Source organism: Syngnathus floridae, chromosome 1, assembly GCF_059516105.1.
Source record: "Syngnathus floridae isolate MCC-2025c chromosome 1, RoL_Sflo_1.0, whole genome shotgun sequence".
NCBI lineage: Eukaryota > Metazoa > Chordata > Actinopteri > Syngnathiformes > Syngnathidae > Syngnathus > Syngnathus floridae.
Genome location: NC_142413.1, coordinates 25924229 through 25949771, shown reverse-complemented (window position 1 = coordinate 25949771; position 25543 = coordinate 25924229). Strand labels below are relative to the sequence as shown.

The following is a 25543-nucleotide window of genomic DNA, read 5'->3' as shown; positions in this document are numbered from 1 at the left end:
GAAACACAGGACATGTAAGATAATATTTTTAATCATTAATTACACTATTATAGCTCAGACATTTATCTAAACACAAATAATTAGTGACGACCCCACAACTGTCGAAACACATCAATGATATAAGCTGGGTGACATCATCGTCCTTGACATTGGTACATAATGTAAACATTAGCCTAAGTGCAACTTAACGTGGCCCCATTGATCGTAAGCAGGGCTGTGGACAGTATTCCTACGCGCATTCTCAGCAGCATGATGAAAATGAAATTGAACATATTTTTTAATTGTCGTACTCTGTTGACTCGGTCAAAATCAGCACCGAGTCCACAGCCCTGGTTAACACCATTGCATGCCAAGATATTTTTTTCGAGTTGCTTTTATCTTGTTTATCCAATAATATTCTCATCCTTTATTATTCTTTCCATTGTAGTTATTTTCCTTGACATACTCATTGTAATTCCCACGTAAATTCAGAAAATATGTGTACACAATATAAAGTTGAATTAGGTAGTGTGTCTAAATAAATGTTTGTGACTTCTAAGATATATGGAAAATCCACTTTTTTTGCTTATATATTCATTTTATTGTGCACTTGAAGTCTCCAAGATTGTAGAAAAGTGTAATTTATTCCTCCAAGTGTTGCAGAGATACTTTTATGATCTGCTTGGGGTTATTTTTTACTCAGTTTTATTCAGTTTTCTCCATTTTCTGTTACATCACATGTCAGGTTTATTTCGCTGATAACTGTTAAGAGAAAAGTATCAGCAGACAAAATCACAAGTGAGACAGAAGATTAATTCTATGCTCGCAAGGAGTGCAGTACAGATAGCTTACAACAATCTTACTACACTAAATATCTGTATGCACTCCTGCTCTTTTTATTAGGATTTCTCCTACCCACAATGTGAGACACAAGCCCCTAAGGGAGGGGGAAAGCATGTGGGCTTTGCCTCGTAAGCAAAAATCAATCACAAGGTGTTACATACTTATATGGCAATATAGGCAAAAGAATTTAAGCGCGATCAGCATATTTCTGTTCCTCTCTTTGTCTTTGTGATGCATGCAGGAAATATGATGCATGCAGGCCGTTCCATCGAGAGTGCGAGACAGTGGTTAGACGTGTTGTTTCTAGGATGTGTCTCGGCAGATGTCTCTTTTTGCTGAGTTGTCAGCTGCGTCCTGCCTGACCCAGCCGTAACCTCTCTCCTGGCCCAGCCGTAACCTTTCTCTTCTGTTGTACAACATAGAAACAGCAAGACCAAACAGCAAGCATGTATTGCAGTAATATTGCGGTAAAGCATTGATTAGAGAACGCATGATAACATATATATATACATTTTTCTAACATCACATCCAATGGGGCGGGACTACCAAACAAGGTAATAGGTGTGGCCAAATGGCTTCGCAAACCCGCCATCTTTATTACTTGAGAGAATTTTGTAGTCCAAACAACTCAAGGATGCCCAAGTTGAGAGATTAATATGTTCCGTTGTTGGATGCATCAATCCACACAACTCATTGCACCATCTCCCAGCATCAGAACCTCAAAGAAGTGCCTGATCAAATGTCATTTATCAAGGAGCGTTCCCGTATTTGTGGGTAAAGTCCCGCTTGTTCAAGGACGAGTGTTTCAGAAATCTTTTGTCAGTAAAGAGAAGGATTCGCTGGAAGACTTCATTTTGTTGATGGTTCAGTTCCTTCAATCTATGGAAACGATGGACACAGTAAAGTGGTAAACTTGAGATGACACAAAAATAATAAACTATATTTCACTTTCATATTATGCGTCTCTCTGATGCCCCCGTTTTCATAGCATTAGCGTCAGTCTTTCTGCTGTTTTCACTTCTTGTGGGTGTATTTTGAGGAGTTGTAGTAGATGAATTGCATCGTAGGTTCTGTGTTATTCTTGGGGAACACAATGTGTTAAATGCATCCGTTAGCTTCTCGTTAACGTTAGCGTTAGCTTACTGGTTAATTGACTGCAGTGCTTGTTTACAGGATGTGTTGATAAATATGCATATTGTGCGGGGATTTATTTTCTTACGTGTTATGCATGTTTGGCAAGTGGCACCACAAGGGGGTGCTCGACAACAATATAAAAAGGAAGTCACAGGAGTAGCAAGGTGTGCTGGTTTTAAAAGGAAGTCACAAGTGTAGCAAGGTGTGACGATTTCCTTTGGGGGACAGGGAATTGCGAGGCACACGCAGTACCATGTGCTGGCTGAGGCATGACCACCGGGATTGAAATGTGGTCAAGATGCTTGAGTTACTGGTATGGGTATGTCACGGTTCAGGTATGTGGTATTTTAATTTTTTTGACAGTTTTATAAAAAATGTAGTTTTAACTGGTTGATAACTCGTTTTATTTCTTGCAGTTGTACCGCTGCCTGTTCTCCTTTTTCATTTTGTGTTCAGTTTCTTTTTGTGTTACTTTTCCCTTGGGGACATTAATACATTTTCTACACTGCCTTTGGGTTGTTGGTCAGTCGTAACATTATTACAGTTGGCGTTGTCGGCAAAAGAAATCTGTGGGGGAATGACCTGTTTTTATCAGTTGGATAGTTTTATTTTTTTTTGTTTAAGGACAGCAGGAGCGGGAGGAGTGAGATTGATCGCTGATTGACAAGTGACAACATTGACGCGTCTAGTAGCGGCGGAGCTTATGAAGAGCCCGATAGACAAGCAATCATGTCACAGCGGATAAAAGATCTTGAGAGCGAGCTGGCTGCTTTGAGAGCTCAGCTGACTCGGAAATGCCCTCCATCTCATTTGGCGCGGTGAGTGGAGGAGCACTGAGCGTTTCAGATGACATAATCTATTTGCAGCAGGACAGGAAAATGCCACTGTTTTCCGGAAATTTGAACCATATGGATTCAACGAATTTGGATAAATGGATTGAGAAAATGAGAGACTATATTCAAATGAGAGGGCACACGGAAAAGGAACTTGGTCAGGTTGTCTTGCACCATCTAGAACCAGGGTGTCAAACGTACTGCCCCCGGGCCGGATCAGTCCCGCGAACGGATTTAGTCCGGCCCACGAGATGATTTTGCAAAGCATAAAAATGAGCTGCAGTTTTTCAATGAAAGAAACTGCCGTTCTAAATGCGTCCACTGGATGTCGGAATAGCAATTCTGTGAAGCAAGCAAACTGTTTATACCGGCTGAGCAAGTGACCAATCAAGTAGCCTACAGCTTCCGGAGCTACTTTTTCATTTTCCCTGCGTTATTACATCTTCTACTTTGAACATTACGTGCTTTGGCACCCTTATTAGCGCAAAATGTCTCTCGATGCAGAGTGTTCCAAGAAAAATGGTCATCCTCCTATTTATTCACGGAACTGAATGGCAAAGCTGTGTGTTTGGTGTGCTCACAGCATATTTCAGTGCTGAAGGAATACAACATTCGTCGCCACTATGAGACTCTTTATGCTGACAAATACGAGTTTCAAGGACAAGAGAGAAGAGAGAAGGTGAATGAATTACCGGACTGGCTCGAATAAAAGACGACCCTTATTATAAAACGACCCCCTCTTTTTCAAGACTCAAGTTTGAAAAAAGACTTTTTGAACACCAAATTTAATTTTTATACGGAAAATAATTACAGTACATCTGAAATAAATGATTATAACAATATATTCGAGAGAAAAGGTGTTATTTTTCCTCATTCATCATGCTAAAACTGTCTATCACATCTTAATATCTGAACATTTAAATATGTAAATAAAAGTGCAATCACATTTGTAAATGAATGGCTTCTGGTTTTTGAAATGTAAATAAACCAATCCTCTGTGATAAAACAACAAAATTGCAATAACTGCATTAACCATCAAAGTGAAGTCGAACTGTAACTGTAATCTTGAAACAAATCTGGATAAGGAAAAATATTGCATTAAAATAATGCAAACTGGTTTAAACTTGAGAGTAGCTGAGATCTCTCTCTTTCTTCGTGACAGGGGTTCGCTTTGGCCTGGGGAGTTAAGTTCAGCATTCGCTTTAAAGATATCTGGCGCCATCTAGCGTTGTGAAGGGGTATAATGTCTAGACCCCGAATGTAAGACGACTCCCACTTTTTCAGTTTTATTTCAATGCAAAAAACACCGTCTTATATTTGGGCCAATACGGTATTGGCGGGTCTGAAGAAACAGCAGTCTGTGTTTACTCATAGCAGTGATGCTGCAGTGAAAGCCAGCTACCTTATTGCCAATGAAATTGCAATGGCTTCAAAACCATTTAGTGAGGGTGAATTTGTGAAAACATGCATGCTGAAGGCTGCGGAGATTGTGTGCCTTGAAAAACGCCAGGCTTTTGCAAATATCAGCCTGACAAGAAACACAGTTGCGGACAGGATTTCTGATATTTCTGCGGATTTAGAATGCAATTGCAGCGCAAATTAAAGTCATTTATTACGTTTTCAGTTGCGATTGATGAAAGCACAGACATTACAGATGTTGCGCAACTAGCAATATTCATCCGCGGAGTTGATCACACTTTGACCATCACTGAGGAGTTCATGGAGTTGGAGCCAATGATGGATACCACAACAGCAGCTGATATTTTCACTGCACTTGTCGGTGCACTGGACAGGGTTGGAGTGTACTGGTCCCGCACTATCAGCCTGGCCACAGATGGTGCGCCATCAATGAGTGGAAAAAAAGCAGGTGTTGTGACAAAGTTCCGGGAGAAAGTGCAGACGCAAATGGAGTACGTGATTTTTGGACATTTCACTGTATTTTGCATCAGGAAGCTTTGTGTTGCAAGTCATTAAAGATGGATAACGTCATGAAAGTGGTCATCCAAACTGTTAATTTCATCCAATCCAGAGGCCTGAATCACTGTCAGTTTGACAGCCTTTTTAGAGAGAAAGACCACAAGTATGGCCTTACCACACTGAGGTAAGATGGTTAAGCCGAGGTGCTGTGCTGAGGCATTTCTTTGATATACGAGCGGAAATTGAGCATTTAATGAAAAAAAAGGGCAAACCAGTATTAGAATTTCAGTTCACAAAATTCATGCAGGACCTTGCATTAATGGTGGATGTTACAGAGCACTTGAATAGCTTGAACAAAATGCTACAAGGGCGAAACAAAGTTGCCACGCAAATTAAAACAGCATATGTGCGTTCAAGTTGAAGCTGTCATTGTGGGAGACGCAACTCGCAGGAGGTGATGCAGCTCACTTTCCTTGTCTGAAAGATGTGTGCGTGACTCACCATGCCGCAGGCATGAAGCGGTTCAAAGATAAAGTAACGGGACTATTGCGGGAGTTTGAGCAACGCTTTCAGATTTTTGGCGAACTGGAGAAAGTTTTTTGCTGCCTCTAATCTTCCCATCAACATCCAACTTGAAATAATAGACTTGCAGTGTGAGTCAAATTTGAAGGGTAAATTTGCCACAGCTGGCTTGGACACTCTTTATCAGTATCTTTTGCCATTACCCCAACTTGACAGCCCTTGTTGCAAAACTGTTGTGTATGTTTGGAAGCATATATCTTTGTGAGCAAGTTTTCTCTGTAATGAGCATAAATTAAACAAAGCTGTGTTCAAGGCTCACGCACAAGCACTTAAAGAACATCCTGAAATTGGCTGCCACTCAGGATTTAACGCCTGATATTGATGAACTTGTGAAAGCTCAAAGATGCCAAGGTTCAGGGGAAAAATAAACGAGTAACCCCACTTAAAATGCTGCATGAGATAGGCTGTGACTTAAAGTTAAATGGCTTTGTGGATACGTCAGGGGACAATCCCGCTTAATACAAAGGAGTGACCCTCACAATGACAAGTAGGAAATTAAGAGATGAAAGACACGGACAAGTGTAAGCCTTCCGGTCGGAAGAGATGAAACCACAGTGTGTTGGTCATGTCTCTGTTGTTCTATCACAACCCGGGCTCTTTTTTACATGAATTATACAAGTTAATCAATACTTGGATTGATTAACTTGTATAATCAACATGACATGACATAGGGAGAGGACTTCAATCCTTGTCCCATACAAGAATTAATATGACATGACATATTATAGGACTTTAATCATAACATGTTTGTTTGTTCTTAGCTTTGGTGTATTTTAAGTCTGGTGGCGAGGTCGTCCTAACCCCTTCGTTTCATCCTGGGATTGTCATGTATAGGCCACCTTTTCTAAACTAAAATAAGATTGGATATATTAAACAATAACACAGGATACACTACCGCTCAAAAGTTTGGGGTCACCCAAACAATTTTGTGTTTTCCATGAAAAGTCACACTTATTCACCACCAAACGTTGTGAAATGAATAGAAAATAGAGTCAAGACATTGACAAGGTTAGAAATAATGATTTGTATTTGAAATAAGATTTTTTTTTTACATCAAACTTTGCTTTCGTCAAAGAATCCTCCATTTGCAGCACTTACGGCATTGCAGACCTTTGGCATTCTAGCTTTTAATTTGTTGAGGTAATCTGGAGAAATTGCACCCCACGCTTCCAGAAGCAGCTCCCACAAGTTGGATTGGTTAGATGAGCACTTCTTGCGTACCATACGGTCAAGCTGCTCCCACAACTGCTCAATGGGGTTCAGATCTGGTGACTGCGCTGGCCACTCCATTACCGATAGAATACCAGCTGCCTGATTCTACTCTAAATAGTTCTCGCACAATTTGGAGGTGTGTTTGGGGTCATTGTCCTGTTGTAGGATGAAATTGGCTCCAATCAAGCGAGAAATTGCTAAGAAATTGAAGATTTGCCACAACGGTGTGTACTACTCCCTTCAGAGGACAGCACAAACAGGCTCTAATCAGAGTCGAAAAAGAAGTGGGAGGCCGCGTTGCACAACTGAGCAAGAAGATAAGTACATTAGAGTCTCTAGTTTGAGAAACAGACGCCTCACAGGTCCCCAACTGGCATCTTCATTAAATAGTACCCGCAAAACACCAGTGTCAACATCTACAGTGAAAAGGCGGCTGCGGGATTCTTGGCTTCAGGGCAGAGTGGTAAAGAAAAAGCCATATCTGAGACTGGCCAACAAAAGAAAAAGATTAAGATGTGCAAAAGAACACAGACATTGGACAGAGGAAGACTGGAAAAAAGTGTTGTGGACAGATGAATCGAAGTTTGAGGTGTTTGGATCACAAAGAAGAACGTTTGTGAGATGCAGAACAAATGAAAAGATGCTGGAAGAATGCCTGACGCCATCTGTTAAGCATGGAGGAGGTAATGTGATGGTCTTGCTTTGGTGCTGGTAAGGTGGGAGATTTGTACAGGGTAAAAGGGATTCTGAATAAGGAAGGCTATCACTCCATTTTGCAACGCCATGCCATACCCAGTGGACAGCGCTTGATTGGAGCCAATTTCATCCTACAACAGGACAATGACCCCAAACACACCTCGAAATTGTGCGAGAACTATTTAGAGCAGAAGCAGGCAGCTGGTATTCTATCGGTAATGGAGTGGCCAGCGCAGTCATCAGATCTGAACCCCATTGAGCTGTTGTGGGAGCAGCTTGACTGTATGGTACGCAAGAAGTGCCCATCCAACCAATCCAACTTGTGGGAGCTGCTTCTGGAAGCGTGGGGTGCAATTTCTTCAGATTACCTCAACAAATTAACAGCTAGAATGCCAAAGGTCTGCAATGCCGTAATTGCTGCAAATGGAGGATTCTCTGACGAAAGCAAAGTTTGATGTAAAAAAAATCTTATTTCAAATACAAATCATTATTTCTAACCTTGTCAATGTCTTGACTCTATTTTCTATTCATTTCACAACGTTTGGTGGTGAATAAGTGTGACTTTTAATGGAATACACAAAATTGTTTGGGTGACCCCAAACTTTTGAACGGTAGTGTATGTACTTGCGTAGATAGGATGTGATAAAACATATCAAGTACATCACACAACACTTGTTTATATAATTAAAGATGTACAGGACTGTCTCAGAAAATTAGAATATTGTGATAAAGTTCTTTATTTTCTGCAATGCAATTAAAACAACAAAAATGTCACATTCTGAATTCATTACAACTCAACTGAAATAATGCAAGCCTTTTGTTATTTTAATATTGCTGATTATGGCATACAGCTTAAGAAAACTCAAGTCTCAGAATATCAGAATATCATGAAAAAGTATACTAGTAGGGTATTCAACTGATCACTTGAATGGTCTAATTAACTCGGAACACCTGCAAGGGTTTCCTGAGCCTTGAAAAACACTCAGTTTGGTTCAGTAAACGAAATCACAAACATGGGGAAGACTGCTGATCTGACTGCTGTTCAGAGGACCATCATTGACACCCTCCATCAGGAGGGCAAGACAAAAAGAAGTTTCTCAAAGAGCAAGCTGTTCACAGATTGCAGTTTCAAGGCACATCCACAAAAAGTCTGTTGGAAGGGGGAAATGTGGCAGGAAACGCTGCACAACCAAGAGAGATGACCTCAGCCTTAACAGCATTGTGAAGAATAGTCGCTTCCAGAATTTGGGGGAGCTTCAAAGACAGTGGACTGAAGCTGGACTCCAGTTATCAAAAGCCACTGTTCACAGATGTGTCCGGAAAATGGGCTACAATAGCCTTATTGCCATGGTCAAGCCACTTCTGAACTCAAGACAACGGAAGAAGCGTCTAACTTGGGCTATGGAAAAGAAGCACTGGACAGTTCCAGAGTGGTCCAAAGTCCTCTTTTCAGACGAAAGCAAGTTTTGTATTTCATTTGGAAGTCAAGGCGCCAGAGTCTGGAGAAAGGCTGGAGAGAAGCAAAATCCAAGTTGCTTTAAATCCACAGTCAGTTCCCACAGTCAGCGATGGTTTGGGGAGCCATGTCAGCTGCTGGTGTTGGTCCACTGTGTTTCATCAAGTCCAGAGTGAATGCACCTGTGTACCAAGAGATTTTAGAGCACTACATGCTTCCGTCTGCTGAAAAGCTCTATGGAGATGATGATTCCATTTTCCAGCATGATCTGGCACCTGCCCACAGTGCCAAAACCACCAGTAAATGGTGTACTGACCAGGGCATTACTGTCCTCAATTGGCCTGCCAATTCCTCTGACCTGAAACCTATAGATAATTTGTGGGGTATTGTGAAGAAGAAGCTGATAGACACCAGACCCAACTGTGCAAATGAGCTAAAGGCTGCTATTGAAGCATCCTGGGCATCCATAACACCTCAGCAATGCCACAGGCTGATTGCCTCCATGCCACGCCGCAGTGATGCAGTAATCTGTGCAAAAGGATTCCCAAACAAGTACTGAGTGCATTAATGGACATTTTCAAATGCTTGATTTTGTTTTGCTGTTTTAAATCTTTTTTTTTACTTGGTCAGAGGAAATATTCAATTTTTTTGAGATAGGATTTTTGAGTTTTCTTAAGCTGTAAGCCATAATCAGCAATATTAAAATATTAAAAGGCTTGCAATATTTCAGTTGATTAGTAATGAATCCAGAATCTATGACGTTTTTGTTTTTTTAATTGCATTACAGAAAATAAAGAACTTTATTACAGTATTCTAATTTTCTGAGACACTCCTATACTTGAAACGTTACATTTGAATGTTAACATGATTACATATGATTGAAGATATACTTGAAACATTACATTCGATAATATGCTTATATAGAACTTCCTTCTCATTTCCCTCCTGTTTAAGTGTAACGAACGATCAAACATACACTTCTTCTTTCGATTTTCGGTGCAGTCATCATAAACTTTTACACCATCTCAAATTCGTAGCTGTCGACCACATCATTTTCGTTCAACAACGTGTCCACTTCACAGTGCAGGTTAATCCTAGCATCCTCAAACATACGATCAAAGATCCCACACACTTTTCAGGCATGGAACACAAACACACCCGACCCCTAACAGTAAAGTGATAGCCACGCACGCCATCACTATTATCAGCATAATGGCTATTTTCCATGACTCAAACATGTTATTGAACCAACCTAGGATCAGATTCCCCACACCTGAGTGAGTGTGCATGGTTTCAGACAACATTTGGAGTCCCTTGAGAGTATTAACAACCAAACCGTCCGGCGCAGTATTATTTAGGATGAACATGCAACACTGATCTTGAAAAATGGAACAAACTCCCCCAGCCTCAGCAAGCAGCATGTCTAAAGCCATGCGATTTTGGAATGCTGTCAGTGAGGTCGCATCGAGCTGTTCAGTAAGCGCCAGACCAAGAGCAAGAGTATAGTTTGTTAATTTGAGAACATTGTACATAATATATGTAGTTGATACGGCCCACATTCTTGTTTGGTGTTACCCACAGGAAAATAGATTCAAACCCTGCTGCAATTTGGTACACTAATTTGGTACCCCCCGGGTTACCCCAATGGCGTCAATCTAGATAGGATTAGGACCCATTTGGTCCGCAAATTTGCGCTCCTGGGGTACCTCCCTACGTATGGCACTGACGTAGGTAGGCTTAGGACTCATAGCCAGAAGATGGACGTATCATTTTAGCCTCTTTTGATGGTAAGGCGCCATAACAGCAATGTGGGGCGGGAAGATCAGTGCTACATGTGCGCAAGACCCTGTTCAATCTTTTGGGAGATGTCCTCCGAGGATGTCGCTCCCACACCACCACCAGACATCCCTCCTCTGGTATCCAAGTTGGATGCCTGATGGCAGAGACAGTTTTTTTACACAAGCCGCTGGGAAGTAATCCTACAGGTGAACACTCAGATCCTGTGCAAATGTTAACAACACAAACGTACTCGCCCTCATGTGGCACTTGGAAGTAGGGGGGGTGGTGATTTTTTTAAGACGAGGATAAGCATTTCCAAACGTGTTACAGACTGGAGATGAAGTGAATGTTACATTCATGGTAGATGAGATTAGGAAACTACAATTAACAGTATCAGGAACAGCAAGAGTAGGGAGGAGTGATGGTCGAGCTTTAAGGCAGACCACACAGTCCTCATTCACACCCTGAGTAGCCTGCTGCGCAGCTGCAACCCAAAAGTTCATTGTGACATCAGTTCCTGTAGCCAGATAAAGGATCTTGTTTGGGGACACCTTATAGGGATCGAACACTTGAATCTTAGCGGTTGCGCGGCCAACAGAAATATATGTGTGACTTGGGGTCAATAACAAGGGGTCCCTGCAGACAATCATATCGACACAGGGATCTTTTTCGGGACCTGGGTAATAGGCATAGATTCTCAACAGGATACATGTGGATGAATTCTTCTGATTTGTCATATTTACTGTTATTACCAAATTGTCAGGCAACCTTGTCAACTTTATTATTGACGTCCATTGTTGAGCAAGTGGGGTCGTCGGATATGGCTTCCAAATGTGCATGTTCATTTTTATAATATCAACACAACCAGCCCATGGTCTCCCAGTCTCTTTCATTGTCTTTACCAACTTGGTTTTAATTGTTTTATTTGCTCGTTCAACTAGGCCAGCACTCCTTGAATGGTAAATACAATGCTTTTTAGGTTTGTTTTAAAATGTTCTGACAACCTTCTAATAACTTCATTAACAAAATGAGACCCATTGTCACTTCTAATAACTCTCGGGATTCCGAAATCTGTTTGCACAATGCTTTAGCCACCGTTAGGGAGTCCGGCTTGGCTGTAGGGAATATTTCAACCCATTTTGAAAACGCATCAATAATTAATTGGCAATATTCATAACCGTTTGATAATTGAATAAAGTCCATGTGTATCGTATGGAATGGATGTTCTTGTTCGGGAAATGAGCCTCTTCTAGGTGTCACATTTCCCTGAGGGTTATTCCTTATGCATATCAGACATTGTCTACAAAATGTATTTGCATTTTGTGTAAACCCAAATGAGTTAAACTTCTTATTTACTTGATCAATCATTCCCCCCGATCCCATGTGACAAAGTCCGTGCGTTACAGCTGCCGCCCAGGAGAACAAAGAATGTGGCAACCATGGTTTGTCATCTGGGCCGCTATAAAGATCATTGTCCAAGGTGGACCCTTTTTTCAGCAATAATTGTTTTTCTGTGTTTGGGGCAAGGCTCTCCCTGTGTTAGAAGATGTCTTGTAAATCGTCAACATCATCAGCCTCCATTTTGCAAACAATGGCCTCTCCGGCAGCAGCTGCTTTGGCTGCCGCATCCGCAAACCTGTTTCCCACAACAATTGGATAATTTCTTTTTACATGTGCTTCACACTTGCAAATAGCCAATTCAGATTTGAGTTAGATGGCGGCGAGGAGGTCTATTAACAATTGTTTATGTTTTACCTCCTTGCCTGTAGTTGTGATGAAACCCCGGAATTGCCACTGTCTGCAAAACGTGTGGGCCGAAGTATGCGCATACTGACTGTCTGTGTATATTGTTATGGCCTTCCCTGCATAAAACATGCATGCCTGGGTGAGAGCAACGAGCTCAGCCGCCTGCGCAGACATGTTTGATGCTAGTTGTCCAGTCGCAACAATATCCACTGTTGTAGTGACAGCATAGCCCACACAATTTTTCCCTCTATCATCCTTGAAAGCCGACCCATCTACAAAAACAACATCACCATTTGGCAGCGGTAAGTCAACTATGCCCTGCCTTGGCTTGTATATTACATCTGTTTCAGCCACATAATTGTGTTGTACGCCATCATGTGGCGTAGGCACTAGTGTTGCTGGATTAAGGGCCGTACAGCATTCAAGGGTCAAATTATGTTGTGAAAGCAGGGTGGCTGTATACGACAGATGTCTAGCCAGCGACAGAAAGGACATTTTTGTTTCTAATAATGGGGCTGCTACTGCATGGGGCACCTTAAGAGTTAACGGGTGATACAAGACTACCTCACCAGATGCTTGTACTGCCAACGCAGCTGCTATTACGGCTTGCACACAGTAAGGGGTGGCACGAGCCACAGGATCGAGGTGTTGGGAATAATAAGCTACTGGCTTTAATTTGGTGCCACAAGGCTGTAACAATACCGAGGTCATGAAATCGCATTTTGCATCAACGGTTTGGACAAATGGTTTATAATAGTCGGGTAAAGCCAGAGCCGTGGTGTCGGTTATAGCTCGTTTTATCTTTTCAAATGCCGCATTCGTGTCTGCCGTCCAACTGAGCTTATCTGATAACGTTATGGGGTTAATAGATCATATTTTGCAATGGCTTTACTAGGAGTGCATAATCCACAACCCATATACAACAGTAGTTACATAGTCCTAGAAAAGCCATCATCTGCCTTTTTGTAGCAGGTTTTGGAGCAGCCAGAATAGTAGTCTTCCTATCATGGCAAACTGCTCGTCCCTCTCGACTGAGAGTGTGTCCCAAATATTTGACTCTCTCCTTCCACAATTGGAGTTTATTTTTGGACACTTTGTTTCCTGTTTTGGCCAGGAAATGCCAGAGTGCAATAGTGTCGGTTTTACATTGCAATTGTGTTGGGGATGCGATCAAAATGTCATCCACATACACGATGATCTGACTGCCTCCTGGTGGTTCAAATTTGGAGAGGCAGTTTGTTATTGCTTCTGAAAAAATGGTTGGCAACTCAGCATAGCCTTGTGGCAGCCGAGTAATTTTTTTTTTTTTTTTTACCTTCGAAAGTGAATGCAAACCAATCTTGTGCCTGCTTTGATAATGGAATGCTAAAAAATGCATTACTTAAATCAATGACAGCATTATTTACGGTGCGGAGATCTTGAATTAGCCTCCACCCTTTAGATGGTGGAGCCTTTTTAACGGGAAATATGGGTGTATTGCATTCTGATTCTTAAGCGGGTATTAGAACGCCGGCTTTTGTTAACGCATCTGTTATTGACTTTATTCCTTCCTCCGCATCTGGCTTTAGCGGATATTTCCTAATTCGTGGCTTGTAGCCAGTTTTTCCATTTATTTGAACTGGGGGTAACATTTATCATAAGTCCAACATCAGCTGGACCTACACTCCATATTGCGTCTGGCACGCTTACTAACGCTTCTTGTTCCTCATCAACTAGCAAATACCATCATTCATTTGGTGGGGGCTCGAGATGTACTTGAGGGTACATTGTGACCCTGAGTGTGAGCTTAAACGTGCACCATCCAGTAGACAGGGATGTTTCCAACTTATCACCTTTTGTCCAATCCACAATAGTAGAGGTCATTTGAGCAAAAGCTGCGTTATCACCCTAACTATTAGTTCATGCTCTAGTTACTGATATGTGTTTTGTCTCCGAGTTTGGCATTAGATTCAAAACACATTCCGGTGGTTCAATTGTACAAAAGGCAGTTGGTCCGCTGAACACTAGGTACATTATTTGTACCGTACACGGACCACACTGAAGCAAAACATCGGTAAATGGTTCATCTGGCCCGGGGTATTACTAACCGGACAGTCATGTGTAGTTTTTCAGCTGCCATTGTGTCATGCCTATCTGTGATGTCTTTTTCTGCTATTCGAATGATGTGTTCTGCAGTTTGTGCTACATCAGCTGAGGGAAATTCTAAATTCCACCAATAAAATGGCAATTCTTCAGCCTCTGTGACCATTACCGGAACTTGATCCAGTGGGCAGTGTACTAGTTTAAATACACCTTTATTTGTGGGGATTATTGCGAATTCCAATTGAAGCATATCAGGTCAGCCTAACAGATTGTGTGGGCACCGTGCCATCATTAAGACTTGGCAAGTAGATGTCACCTGTCTATCTTGGCCCCATTCCAATTTGATCGGTTCACTAAGGGGAGTTATTGTTTGCTTCCCACTGACTCCGGTCACTATGATTGTACATTTGATTTAGGAATACTTTTCGTTTCTCTTATAACAGTTCTTTCCGCCCCTGTGTCCGCGAGGCACATCAAAGGCTTATTGTTTATGTATGTAGTTCAAGGTTTCCGGTCTTACTTTTGAGTGTGCCTCCTCTACTGCTAGCTGAGCTTTAGTTTCAAGATTTTCTTACTTCCACTTCCTGCTCTACGTATTCCATACCCTTTTTATCTAGTCATGCCTGGTTTTCTTGACAGTCTCGGGCAAAATGCCCTTTCCTGTGGCAAACGAAACACAGTCCCAGTCTCTGTGCCGCCTCCTTCTTTTGATGCCATTCTCTATTCTTGTACTATTCTCTACCTCTATTTTTCAAATCAAATGTAGTTATTTTTCCGCTTCCAGTCTTTTTTATAACTCGGCCCCTGCCTTCCTGAACGAATAATGTAAGTTTCCACTCCCTCCTGTAGGTGAACTTTCTGTGCTTTCTTTTTAAATTTTCCTTAACTAGTTTTTCCGCATGAATCGCACGCGTTATGAACTGTTCTAGAGAAGCAATTGGGAGCGAAACCACATTTTGTTCTACCCCGGTCTTTATTTGTGGTCGTAGGGCATTAAGCATTGCTTGCTTAAATTGTTGATTAAAGGGGCCTCTGGGGTCCCCATCCTCAGCAATGCCACTATTTGTTTTGAAAATTGGATAAAGTCTAGCCCAGGGGTGGGCAAACTTTTTGGGTTCTAAATTTTGACCGGGGGACCAAACCAGGAGCAGATGGATGTAGTGTTTGTGTGAAGTAATAGGAATGACATGTAAAGGTCATTGCATAAAAGGTTTTTACTTTTAGTAGGTAGTAAAGCATGGATAATCCAAAAAAGTTTTTTGAAAAAAAATGCATTTATTAACAGCATTAAAAAAATATTTTACCCAAGAACTACTATCAGTGATTCTCATTAAATACGACATGTTATTATGAATAATATTTCCATCACTTCAGCGCCTGCAGGTCAGATTTATTAAAGATGTTTATCTAATGAGGTGAAATCACATCAAACGGCAAACATTCTGACCAAATACATCATCTTGAAGAATCAGAGAAATAATACGTATATCTAAATAAAGTAATAAAGAAATCAATATTATTGTTGGTCTCCCTTTTTTGCTAGTGCATCATGGTCTGGAGTAAAATTTGTTGTGGTAATTCTTAGGATAGAGCCGAGGTGTTGGTCCGTTAACCTAGATCTGTGACGGGCTTTGTTGACGTTCATGTGGCTGAACGCCTGCTCACAAACGTAGGTGGAGCCAAATTATCCAGTCTTTTTTAACATTCGGCACTCAGTGTCAACCTTTCTTTTCCTCGGGACACTCTTTTTAATGAAAGGATTCCAGGGGAAGTTTTGTGGGTGGCATTAGTGTAAAACTGTATCTGTAAGCTCAGCGTGGGAATTACGAGAATGCTGACGTCATAGCCCACACTCAAAATACGGCACTGATGGAAATAAAGCGCGGAGTGCGCGGGGTCCCTACTACTTAGTACGTACACGCAGTTGTGAGTGTGCACCAAGCTTTCTGACACGGCTTCCGGGAGTAAATGCGTGGGCGGGCGCTTTCCCATCTACTGGGGAAAATTATGATTATTATGATTATGAGAGAGAGCAGTATGCACGCCCAGACTGACCATAGGGAGAACTGTGAGTATTCCCGTAGCGCCGGCCTAGGATTGGCCTGCTGGCGTGTGTCTCTCGTGTATGCATGCCAGTTTGTATGTGTTGTGTGCATATGTGCCACCGCCATGTAATAAGGCTGTCCCTCTGTTGATTTATTGTTAGATTTAGTTTCAGTTGATTTTGTAAGTTGAAGAGTCATTTGTTATTCTTTCTTACACGCACGTTCCTCTAAACTTTGCAACTGGCCCTGGCTAAATGTACATTGAAATAAATGTCTATGTTTCCTATGCAAAGGTGGAAATATTGCCAGTTTTGGTGCTTCAGACAATAGGCCCAGTACTAGTTCAGAGCAGCTGAATGGTAAAGAACAGACAGTCCTATCTCTGCATGGGATTGAATAGGCTATGACTATCCATGAAACATTTGGAACGAAAAGCCATATATTGACCATATCATTCTTTTGATATTGATCAAATGTGTTATTGTCGATAATATATATTCATATTTTGCTTTCAAATATTTGGTTGGTGAACCCCTCCACAGCTGAGTCTTGGAAATATCCAGGACTCAAGATATCCAGGGTGAGTGTTGTTGTGACTATTACGCTCATATTGGAGTGCATATTTGTTTTGAATCAGGCAAAAACATACTATTGTGTGTGCATGTGTGTGCGCACAAATGCGTATTTAAGTGTGCGTGTGAACATGCACGTGTGGGCAAGGCCAGGGTGGCCTGGTTACATACTCCTGGCCTGAAAAAATCTCCCAGTCCGGCTGGCAATATGTCTCACCAATAATATTGGTACAAAAGATGGTACAATACGGTGTGACGTGTGTGGATTACAGAAAGTTTAATGCCAAAACTAGAAAGGATGCATTTCCACTGCCTAGAGCAGGGGTCGGGAACCTATGGCTCGTGGCTCTTTTGATGATTGCATCTGGCTTGCAGATTTCAGCTCTTCAGATAAAACATTATCACTTGTTTTAATCCAGCCATCGATTTTCCGCGGCTAAGTCCTGTTCAGGGCTGCAGCTGGCTGCAGGAGCAACTATCCATTGTTTTAATTGGATAATAGCCTACAGGTAAGCGCCCCCTTCAGAATTTGTTTGCTCAGTCATTAGCTCAGGACCTGAGGAGCAACTGTCCATTGTTTTAATTGGATAATAGCCTACAGGTAAACGCCCCCTTTTGAATCGGTCTGCTCAGTCATTAGCTCAAAGCTAACCTTTCGACAAAGAAGATGACAAAAAGAAAAAAGATGACGAGTATCGTACATTTCAGAATGAATGAACTGAAGAATTTGCCTTTGTGGAGAGAGCAGGTTCTATGGTGTGTCTAATTTGTAATGACAAAATTGCATCGATGAAATGGTCGAATGTAAAGCAGCACTTCGACACACGCCATGCTACCTTTGCATCAAAATACCCTGCGGCAGCCAGCAGAAACAAAGCGTGCCAAGAGCTACTGAGCAGGGCGCAAGCTAGCCAGCAGCAACTCTGCGTATGTATCCGGCAAGGTGACTATAATTCCGTTAGGTTTGCTGGATCTTTTGCCATAGTGAGCAACGGAAAACCATTCACAGATGGCGAGTATGATAAAACGCTCATGAAAAAACTGCAACCCCAAGACCAGCTGATTCTCATAATTTGGAATGCGCTTCCTGTCACTTACCATACACTGCAGCGTGTGAGTATTGGTGTATTGACCATGTTTGGATCTACTTATGCATGGGAGCCGAGAGTAAAGGAAAGCCTCGATGCCTTGGTTGGAGCCCGGTGGTTTACAACATTAGTTGGTATATCAGGTGGAGATGGCTAAGAAAGACAAGGGCAAGACAGTGTTTTGCACCCCGTTTGGGCTCTTTGAGTTTAATCGTATGCCGTTCGGGCTCGGTAATGCGCCCAGTAGCTTTGAGTGCCTCAAAATCGTTTAATATAATTACCAAAGCAAAGCCAAAATATTTTAAACCTAATAAAACGTTTCATACAACTAGAATTTGCAATTTCTGGAGAAATTGCGTGTGAAGACGAAGAAGCGGAATGAATAATTGGGGATTGCTACAGAATGAAGTTTAAATTTGGAACAAGTTGACTCGGTGAAATAATGTAGGAATTAAAGTGAAAAACGAAATTTTACAAAATTTGCTGTGAATTTTAAAGTTGAAAATTTTTGTTAGGTGGAAAATTGTGAAATAGGTAGACATGCACAGTTAAAATTTGGAACGGGTTGAAATAGTTGACAAATATAGAAATTAGAAGGGAAAAACGAAATTTCTGGTTTGTTCTGAGGCACTTCCGGTTAAATTGAGGTCACGTCCTGTTTATTTTGGGCACTTCTGGTTTGTTTGGGGTCACTTCCGGTTCAAACGAGGTTACTTCCGGTTTATAGTGGGAACTGCCGGTTTCAGGTCTCTTCCAGTTTGATTTGGGGCACTTCCAGTTCACTTGCTGTTAAAATTGGAACACTTCCTGTTCATTTTCTGTTCTTTGTGTTGGGGCACTTCCGGTTCATTTCATGTTCATTCTGGGGCACTTCTGGGTCACTCCAAGATGGCCGCCACACTGTGGAAGTGGGGGTGAAGGGGTGAATTGGGTAAGCATAGTGGAAGTGGGGTGAAGGTGAACAGTTTAAAGTTGGAATGAGTTGAATCGGTTGAAAAATGTAGAAATTACAAGGGAAGAATGGATTTTGGAAAATTTGGCGTGAATTTCAAAATTACAAATTTTGAATTTTTGGTAAGTGAACAGTATAACGTTGGGATGGGTTGAATCGTATGAAACATGGAGAAATTTGAAGTGAAAAACGAAATCTTGCGCAAATTTTAAATGTGAATTTATTTAACTTGGCAATATTGGGAACGACGCAAATGTGAAATGTTGAATGTGCCATTAAGAATAAATGGGGAACATTGGTTGTGGTATGCATCCACTAGCCAATAACCAATGAGCCCTCTGTAAACAATCGCGTTTCTCAAACTATCTCCTATATAATGATCAGAACTGACTAAAGTTCGATCTAACGCATTGCTACTGCTTACCTATGTTTCCCTTCCATATCGATCCGTAAATTTACTCAAAACATTAACAGAGCAGCCTATTTTGACATGAAATAGCCTCGTGCGTATAGCAGCTATCACTATAGCATTAGCCACCCGCAAACTCCCATGAGCCTCAGCTCGCTGACTCCCATGAGCCTAAGCAATGTGTAAACAATCGCGTTTCTCAAATGATCTCCTATAAAATTAGCTGAACTGACTAAAGTTCGATCTAACACATTGGTACTCCTTACCTATGTTTCCCTTCCATATCGATCCGTAAATTTACTCAAAACATGAACAGAGCAGTCTATCTTTACATGAAATAGCCTCGTGCGTATAGCAGTTATTATTATAGCATTAGCCACCCGCAAACTCCTACGAGCCTCAGCTCGCAGACTCCCATGAGCAGCAAAGTGTAAACAATTACGTTTCTCAAACGATCTCCTATAAAATGATCCGAACTGACTAAAGTTTGATGTAACACATTGGTACTGCTTACCTGTGTTTCCCTTCCATATCGATCCGTAAATTTACTGGAAACATTAACGGAGCAGCCTATTTTGAAATTAAATAGCCTCACAGGTACAACAGCTATTCAGTGACGCCCCCTGACCACGGTTGCTGTAATGCTGTGAAGCGATGCGACCTTGTAATTTACTAGTCGTACTAAAACGTACTGAAACATTTTGGCAGAGCACTGTGTACAACCAGTATGGATCAACAAATTCATCAAATAATCCATATGTAAGGCGCACCGGACTATAAGGCGTACTGTCGGCTTTTGAGAAAATTTTAGGTTTTTAGGTGCGCCTTATAGTCCGGAAAATACGGTATATAATTTTTCAAAACTCAAGCTCAACATATTTATTTTTAGATTCAATTTTTTTTTATCAAGTACAAAACTTTTGACCCCAATCTGTTAGCCAGCTCAAACAACCATTCAAACAATTCCTCGGTAGCCAAGAAGAATGACTAAAATAGTTGTTCACCTCCAAATGAGAAGATTATGGCTTATGGCATTGGGTCTGCAGACTATAAGCTGATGCCACTTTGTGTTTTCCTGTCTTGTCTCTTTCCTGGACGCTCTTGTCTTTTGGCTCTCCTGCTCCGGGCGCTGCCATTTTATGAATCCGCCGGAATGGGAGAGGGTCTGGGGCCTGTACCTTTGTTTCCCTGCTAGCACATCGGGCCACCCTAAGGTCCAAATGTTTCCTTTTTGTTCAGAGACGTTTTGTTCTTGTGTTTGGCTGTGTGGCACTCTGGTTGCTGTGCCTCAAATGTTTTTCAGACTGAGTGTCACGTGTTGAGCTGGATATGGACCCAGAAGCAGACATAAAATGAAAGTTGAAAAACAAAGTCTTTTTCAAGTATCAACAGAAAGCAGGGCTGGGCACTCAGGGAAACTAGACGTTCTATCCCTGGAAAAAAGCTCGACGCACTCACAACTTATTGACAACTTCTCTGAGTAACTGGAGCTTATATACTGTAAGACAGCAGGTCTATATGACATAACAGGACTTGGCATATAAGGGAAACGACAACTGCATAGCAAGTGATACATTATGAAATCAGGCTTATGACACAATAAACTTCGAACAAAAGGACAAAGAATCAAAGAAAGGATCAACAACTTTATAACTGATACATCGAGAAACAACGAGTCACCGACCGGTCACAAGTACAACATAACAGGACAAAGCATATAAGGGAAACGACAACTGCAAAGCAACTGATACAATATGGAATCAGGCTTATGACGCAATAAACTTATAACAAAAGGACAAATCATTAAGGATCAGCAACTTTATAACAACTGATACATCGAGAAGAGCATGAGAAGCTAGGACAAGTAAATGTTACGCCTTAGGGCGCGGTGGAAAAAAGGCAAAGGGGTGGTCGGCAGGCTGAGGGCAATACTGGGGTAATCAGGGCTTGTGACGTCCTGAGCGACACATCGAGGAAAAGAGGGACTCCTGGCAAAGCAGCAGCCGGTGAGATGATCACTTCCTGATTGGGGGTGAAGAGATTGTTTGGCGCAAGTGGGTGATGTTGGCTCGATGGAACATGATTAAGCTTGCGGGATCCGTGACCGGCTAAGCGCGAACTGTCACGTGTGGAGCCGGATATGGACCCAGAAGCCGACATGACAATGTTGACAAGTAAAGTCTTTATCAAGTATCAACAGAAAGCAGGCCTGGGTGTGACGGATCAGACTGGACAACCAAATGCAGAGCGACACAGACTTTATTGTTACAGGGGAAGAGGAAGGTGGAACACTGGAGCAGTGGTCGGGCTGGAATGCTGGCCTTGCCGGGGCGAGACTGTTGGACGAAACTGGCGGCATAGCGATCGAAAGCTTCCTTCACCAGGGCGGACTGGCTGAGGGCTGGACACCACCTGGTGGGAAAGGCAGCAGAGCGAGCGTGCAGCAGAGCAGGGAGTATTGTGGTCGAGAGCAGGCAGCAAGCAGATGGTCAGGATAGGCGGCCATCAGGGCTAGACGGGTCAGTACACAGACCGGGTCGTTAACGGGAGTCAGGCAGAACGAGAGCAGTCTACGAACAAGTGGCATGACGGAACAGACTGACAAGGGAGTGATTGGATCGCGAGGTTTAAATAGGAAGAGGGGGAGCAGGTGACAGATTGAGTGACAGGTGCCGCAGGCGCGTGACATTGAGTACTCAAGAAAACTTGACGTTCTACCTGGAAGAAAGCTCGACACTGAGTAACCTGAGCTTATTTACTGTAAAACACCAGGTCTATATGACAGAATAAAGGTTGACAGCAACTGATACATTATGGCATAGGTGTCAAACTCAAGGCCCAAGGGCCACATACGGCCCATCACATCAATTTACTTGGCCCGCAAAGACAAATTGTGAATGGACTTTAAAAATGACAAATTGTCTTGACTTTTGAAAAATAAAGCTATTGCTAGCAATGTTTATTCACATTCATCTTTTTAAAATATTTGAATAGTTTCTACTAGTCTGTGATTTCAAAACTAGTTATCAGTTTGTTGTGTAGCCTATACTGTATGTAATATAAGGTGTTGACAGTCATAATGGCCCTCAGAAAGAAACTACAACTACGATGCAGCCCGCGACAAAAATTAGTTTAACACCCCCTGCATTATGAATTCAGGGTAATGATACAATGAACTAATAACAAAAGGACAAAGCATAAAGGATCAGCAACTTTATAACAACTGATACATGGAGAAACGACGAGTCACTGGCTGTTCACAACAATGAGAGCCACCTTTTACGTGCAGCTCCATGTTGGCATGTGTTTCCCGTAACAAAGTATCCCTAACCATCGACCCATTTCCTGAAATGATAGTTGTTTTGGTCAATTTTAAATGCTATCATTCTATTTGCTAGTTAGCATGAAGCTAACGGGAACTTGTGTCCTCATTCGTCCGGGCATCTAATGTTGATCAAATTTCCTTTGATGGCTTCGTTACTGCCTGAAAAGCTCATCATCCTTTTTCTCCCCTCGCTGCATTACTAGGAAAGAGGATTTCTTAGTGGGAAGCAGGTTTTCATGGACTCATTGGATTGTATTTTTGTTCTTTTCCTCCTCAGCGCTCATGTGACCAGTTACAATGTGCTGGTAAAGAAGGAGCACCACAAGAAGAATGAAACAGAGGAAAAGAAAAAGGGGGAGCATCACGAGCCTGATGAAGCAGAGGAAAGGGAAAAAAAAACAAATGTTCAGATAATGCATGTCTGTTCGGAAAGCACTATAGAATCCCAATGTTTTCCACAGTAGGAACCTCCTATAATTCTGGCAACCGGATCAGTACTAATGTATACATGCAATAGTGCCAAGATTTTCAATATTTTCATTTTGTTTATTATTGCAATGATAGTTGTGTCCCTACTTTGTGAAATACAATTAAAAGTAAAAAAATCTTTATATGATGCAGTACAGCTAGATAATAAATTTACTTTCAGTTTAGTACATTCCTGACCGCGTCAATCAAATGTTCAACATGATTTGTTGGCTGTTTAGAGTCAATTTATCATAAACATCCGAGCATGTACAATGTCTTTGAACAATTTTTGTCAGTAATTCTTCAGAGTTGAGCATTTACCCTCATCCTCTGTCTATATTCAGTTGCATCACATCCTGTATTATACTGTTCTATGTATTTGCAGTGAACAGGAAAATATAGCCTGTCTTTCTAGTCTATTAATTGGAAACAATAAAAATGACTTTGGTTCTTTATTTGGACAAACAAAAAAGCTGTTTATTCTTTAAACTGGACAGTGTTAGTACAGTCCCTGACAGAAGTTCTGTTGGTCAGTTCCCCCCAAGCTCCAGTACCAGACCGTTGATCATTTGGTACCGGGCTGCACAAGAAAGAATAAATAACTTGCATTATTTCTGTTTTATTCATCTGAGTCTGAATGATCTTTTATTTTGAAAAATGGACTGGACTCTCTCCGACACCTCGGTGACATGAACATAACGTTACTCATGTTGTTGCATAGGGGTACACAGTGGATTCACATTTATTATTATACCATGTGCTGGTCGTGTCATTTTGTTGTATTTATCCGCTACTAGGCTAGTAGCGGCCTTAAGTTAAGGTCGGTCCATGAAAATATTGTCTGACATTAATCCAGTCCTTAGTGCTTGAGGACCGCAGCTGTCGCTTATCCTGTCACGGGTGGAATGAGGCCAGGGTGACCAAATGCAGCTTGGACCAGGGTTTATTGAGGGAAGAGGGAGTTGGAAGGGAAGTTGAGGGGAAACAGACAGACCGAATCGCAGACAGTGTTAGAGTTGTGCTCACTCTAACTTATTTTGCAAGAACCACATGGGAGACAAGCAAGTCCTTTTAGACACCTGCAGGTGGAGAGTCCATTCGTTGCTGTGCATACAGCGATGATTGAAATGAACTCTGACTCTCCCTCCTGCAAGAGCATATTTATTAAGAAAAACAGAGTGGGGGTAAGAGTGGACTGGATAGAGACTTATAAAACTTATAAAACTATAAGACTTATAAAACTCTATAAGAATAATCTGGAAAACCCTGACAGACAGGAACAAAAACTAACAGAGACAAAGACTGGAAACAAGAGACGAGACCGACGAGAACAGAGATGAGAACAATCCAACAAGGGAGTGAGAGGCAGACGGGACTTAAATACATGACAGGTAACGAGAGGCAGGTGACGGGGATTATCGTGTTGGCCCGAATATAAGATGGACCCGATTATAAGACGACCTCCTCTTTTTCAAGGCTCAAGTTTGAAAAAATACTTTTTGAACACCAAATTTAATTTTTATACAGAAAATAATTACATCTGAAACAAATGATTATAACTATATATTCGAGAGAAAAAGCATGTTATTTTGCCTCATTCAAATCATGCAAAAACTGTCTATCACATCTTAGTATCTGAACATTTATATCCATCCATCCATCCATCCATCCATCCATCCATCCATCCATCCATCCATCCATCCATCCATCCATCCATCTTCTTCCGCTTATCCGGGGTCGGGTCGCGGGGGCAGCAGCTTTAGGAGGGACTCCCAGACTTCCCTCTCCCCAGCCACTTCATCCAGCTCATCCCTTGGGATCCCCCAAGGCATTCCCAGGCCAGCTGAGAGACATAGTCTCTCCAGCGCGTCCTGGGTCGTCCCCGTGGTCTCCTACCGGTGGGATATGCCCGGAACACCTCCCCAGGGAGGCGTCCAGGAGGCATCCTGATAAGATGCCCGAGCCACCTCATCTGGCTCCTCTCAATGTGGAGGAGTAGCGACTCTACTCCGAGTCTCTCCCGGATGACCGAGCTTCTCACCCTATCTCTAAGGGAGAGCCCGGACATCCTGCGGCAAAAACTCATTTCGGCCGCTTGTATCCAGGATCTCGTTCTTTCGGTCACGACCCATAGCTCGTGACCATAGGTGAGGGTAGGAGCGTAAATCGACTGGTAAATTGAGAGCTTTGGCTTTTGGCTCAGCTCTCTCTTCACCACAACGGACCAGTACAGGGTCCGCATTACTGCCGACGCTGCACCGATCCACCTGTCAATCTCGCGCTCCATCCTCCCCTCACTCGTGAACAAGACTCCAAGATACTTGAACTCCTCCACTTGGGGCAAGATCTCATCCCCGATCCAGAGAGGGCATTCCACCCTTTTCCGATGGAGGACCATGGACTCGGATTTGGAGGTGCTGACCCT

General features: G+C 42.1%; 1 protein-coding gene and 1 long non-coding RNA gene across 4 annotated transcripts in view; one reads left to right on the top strand and one right to left on the bottom strand.

The window, feature by feature from the left end:
- spdl1 (spindle apparatus coiled-coil protein 1) overlaps window positions 1-23573 on the top strand; it is a 192484-nt gene extending 168911 nt beyond the window's left edge. For all 3 annotated transcript variants that reach the window (XM_088390585.1, XM_088390601.1, XM_088390568.1), the window contains one exon: window positions 22928-23573. In XM_088390585.1, coding sequence (XP_088246711.1) covers window positions 22928-23114 — 187 coding nt within the window. In that variant the 3' untranslated portion in view covers window positions 23115-23573. The remainder of the gene's footprint in view (window positions 1-22927) is intronic.
- LOC148404734 (uncharacterized) lies at window positions 791-20831 on the bottom strand. The gene is made up of 2 exons (XR_015861447.1): window positions 20330-20831; window positions 791-1228 (listed from the first exon to the last, which is right to left on the bottom strand). It is a non-coding gene; the product is annotated as an uncharacterized LOC148404734 (long non-coding RNA).
- Window positions 23574-25543: the final 1970 nt, after the last annotated feature.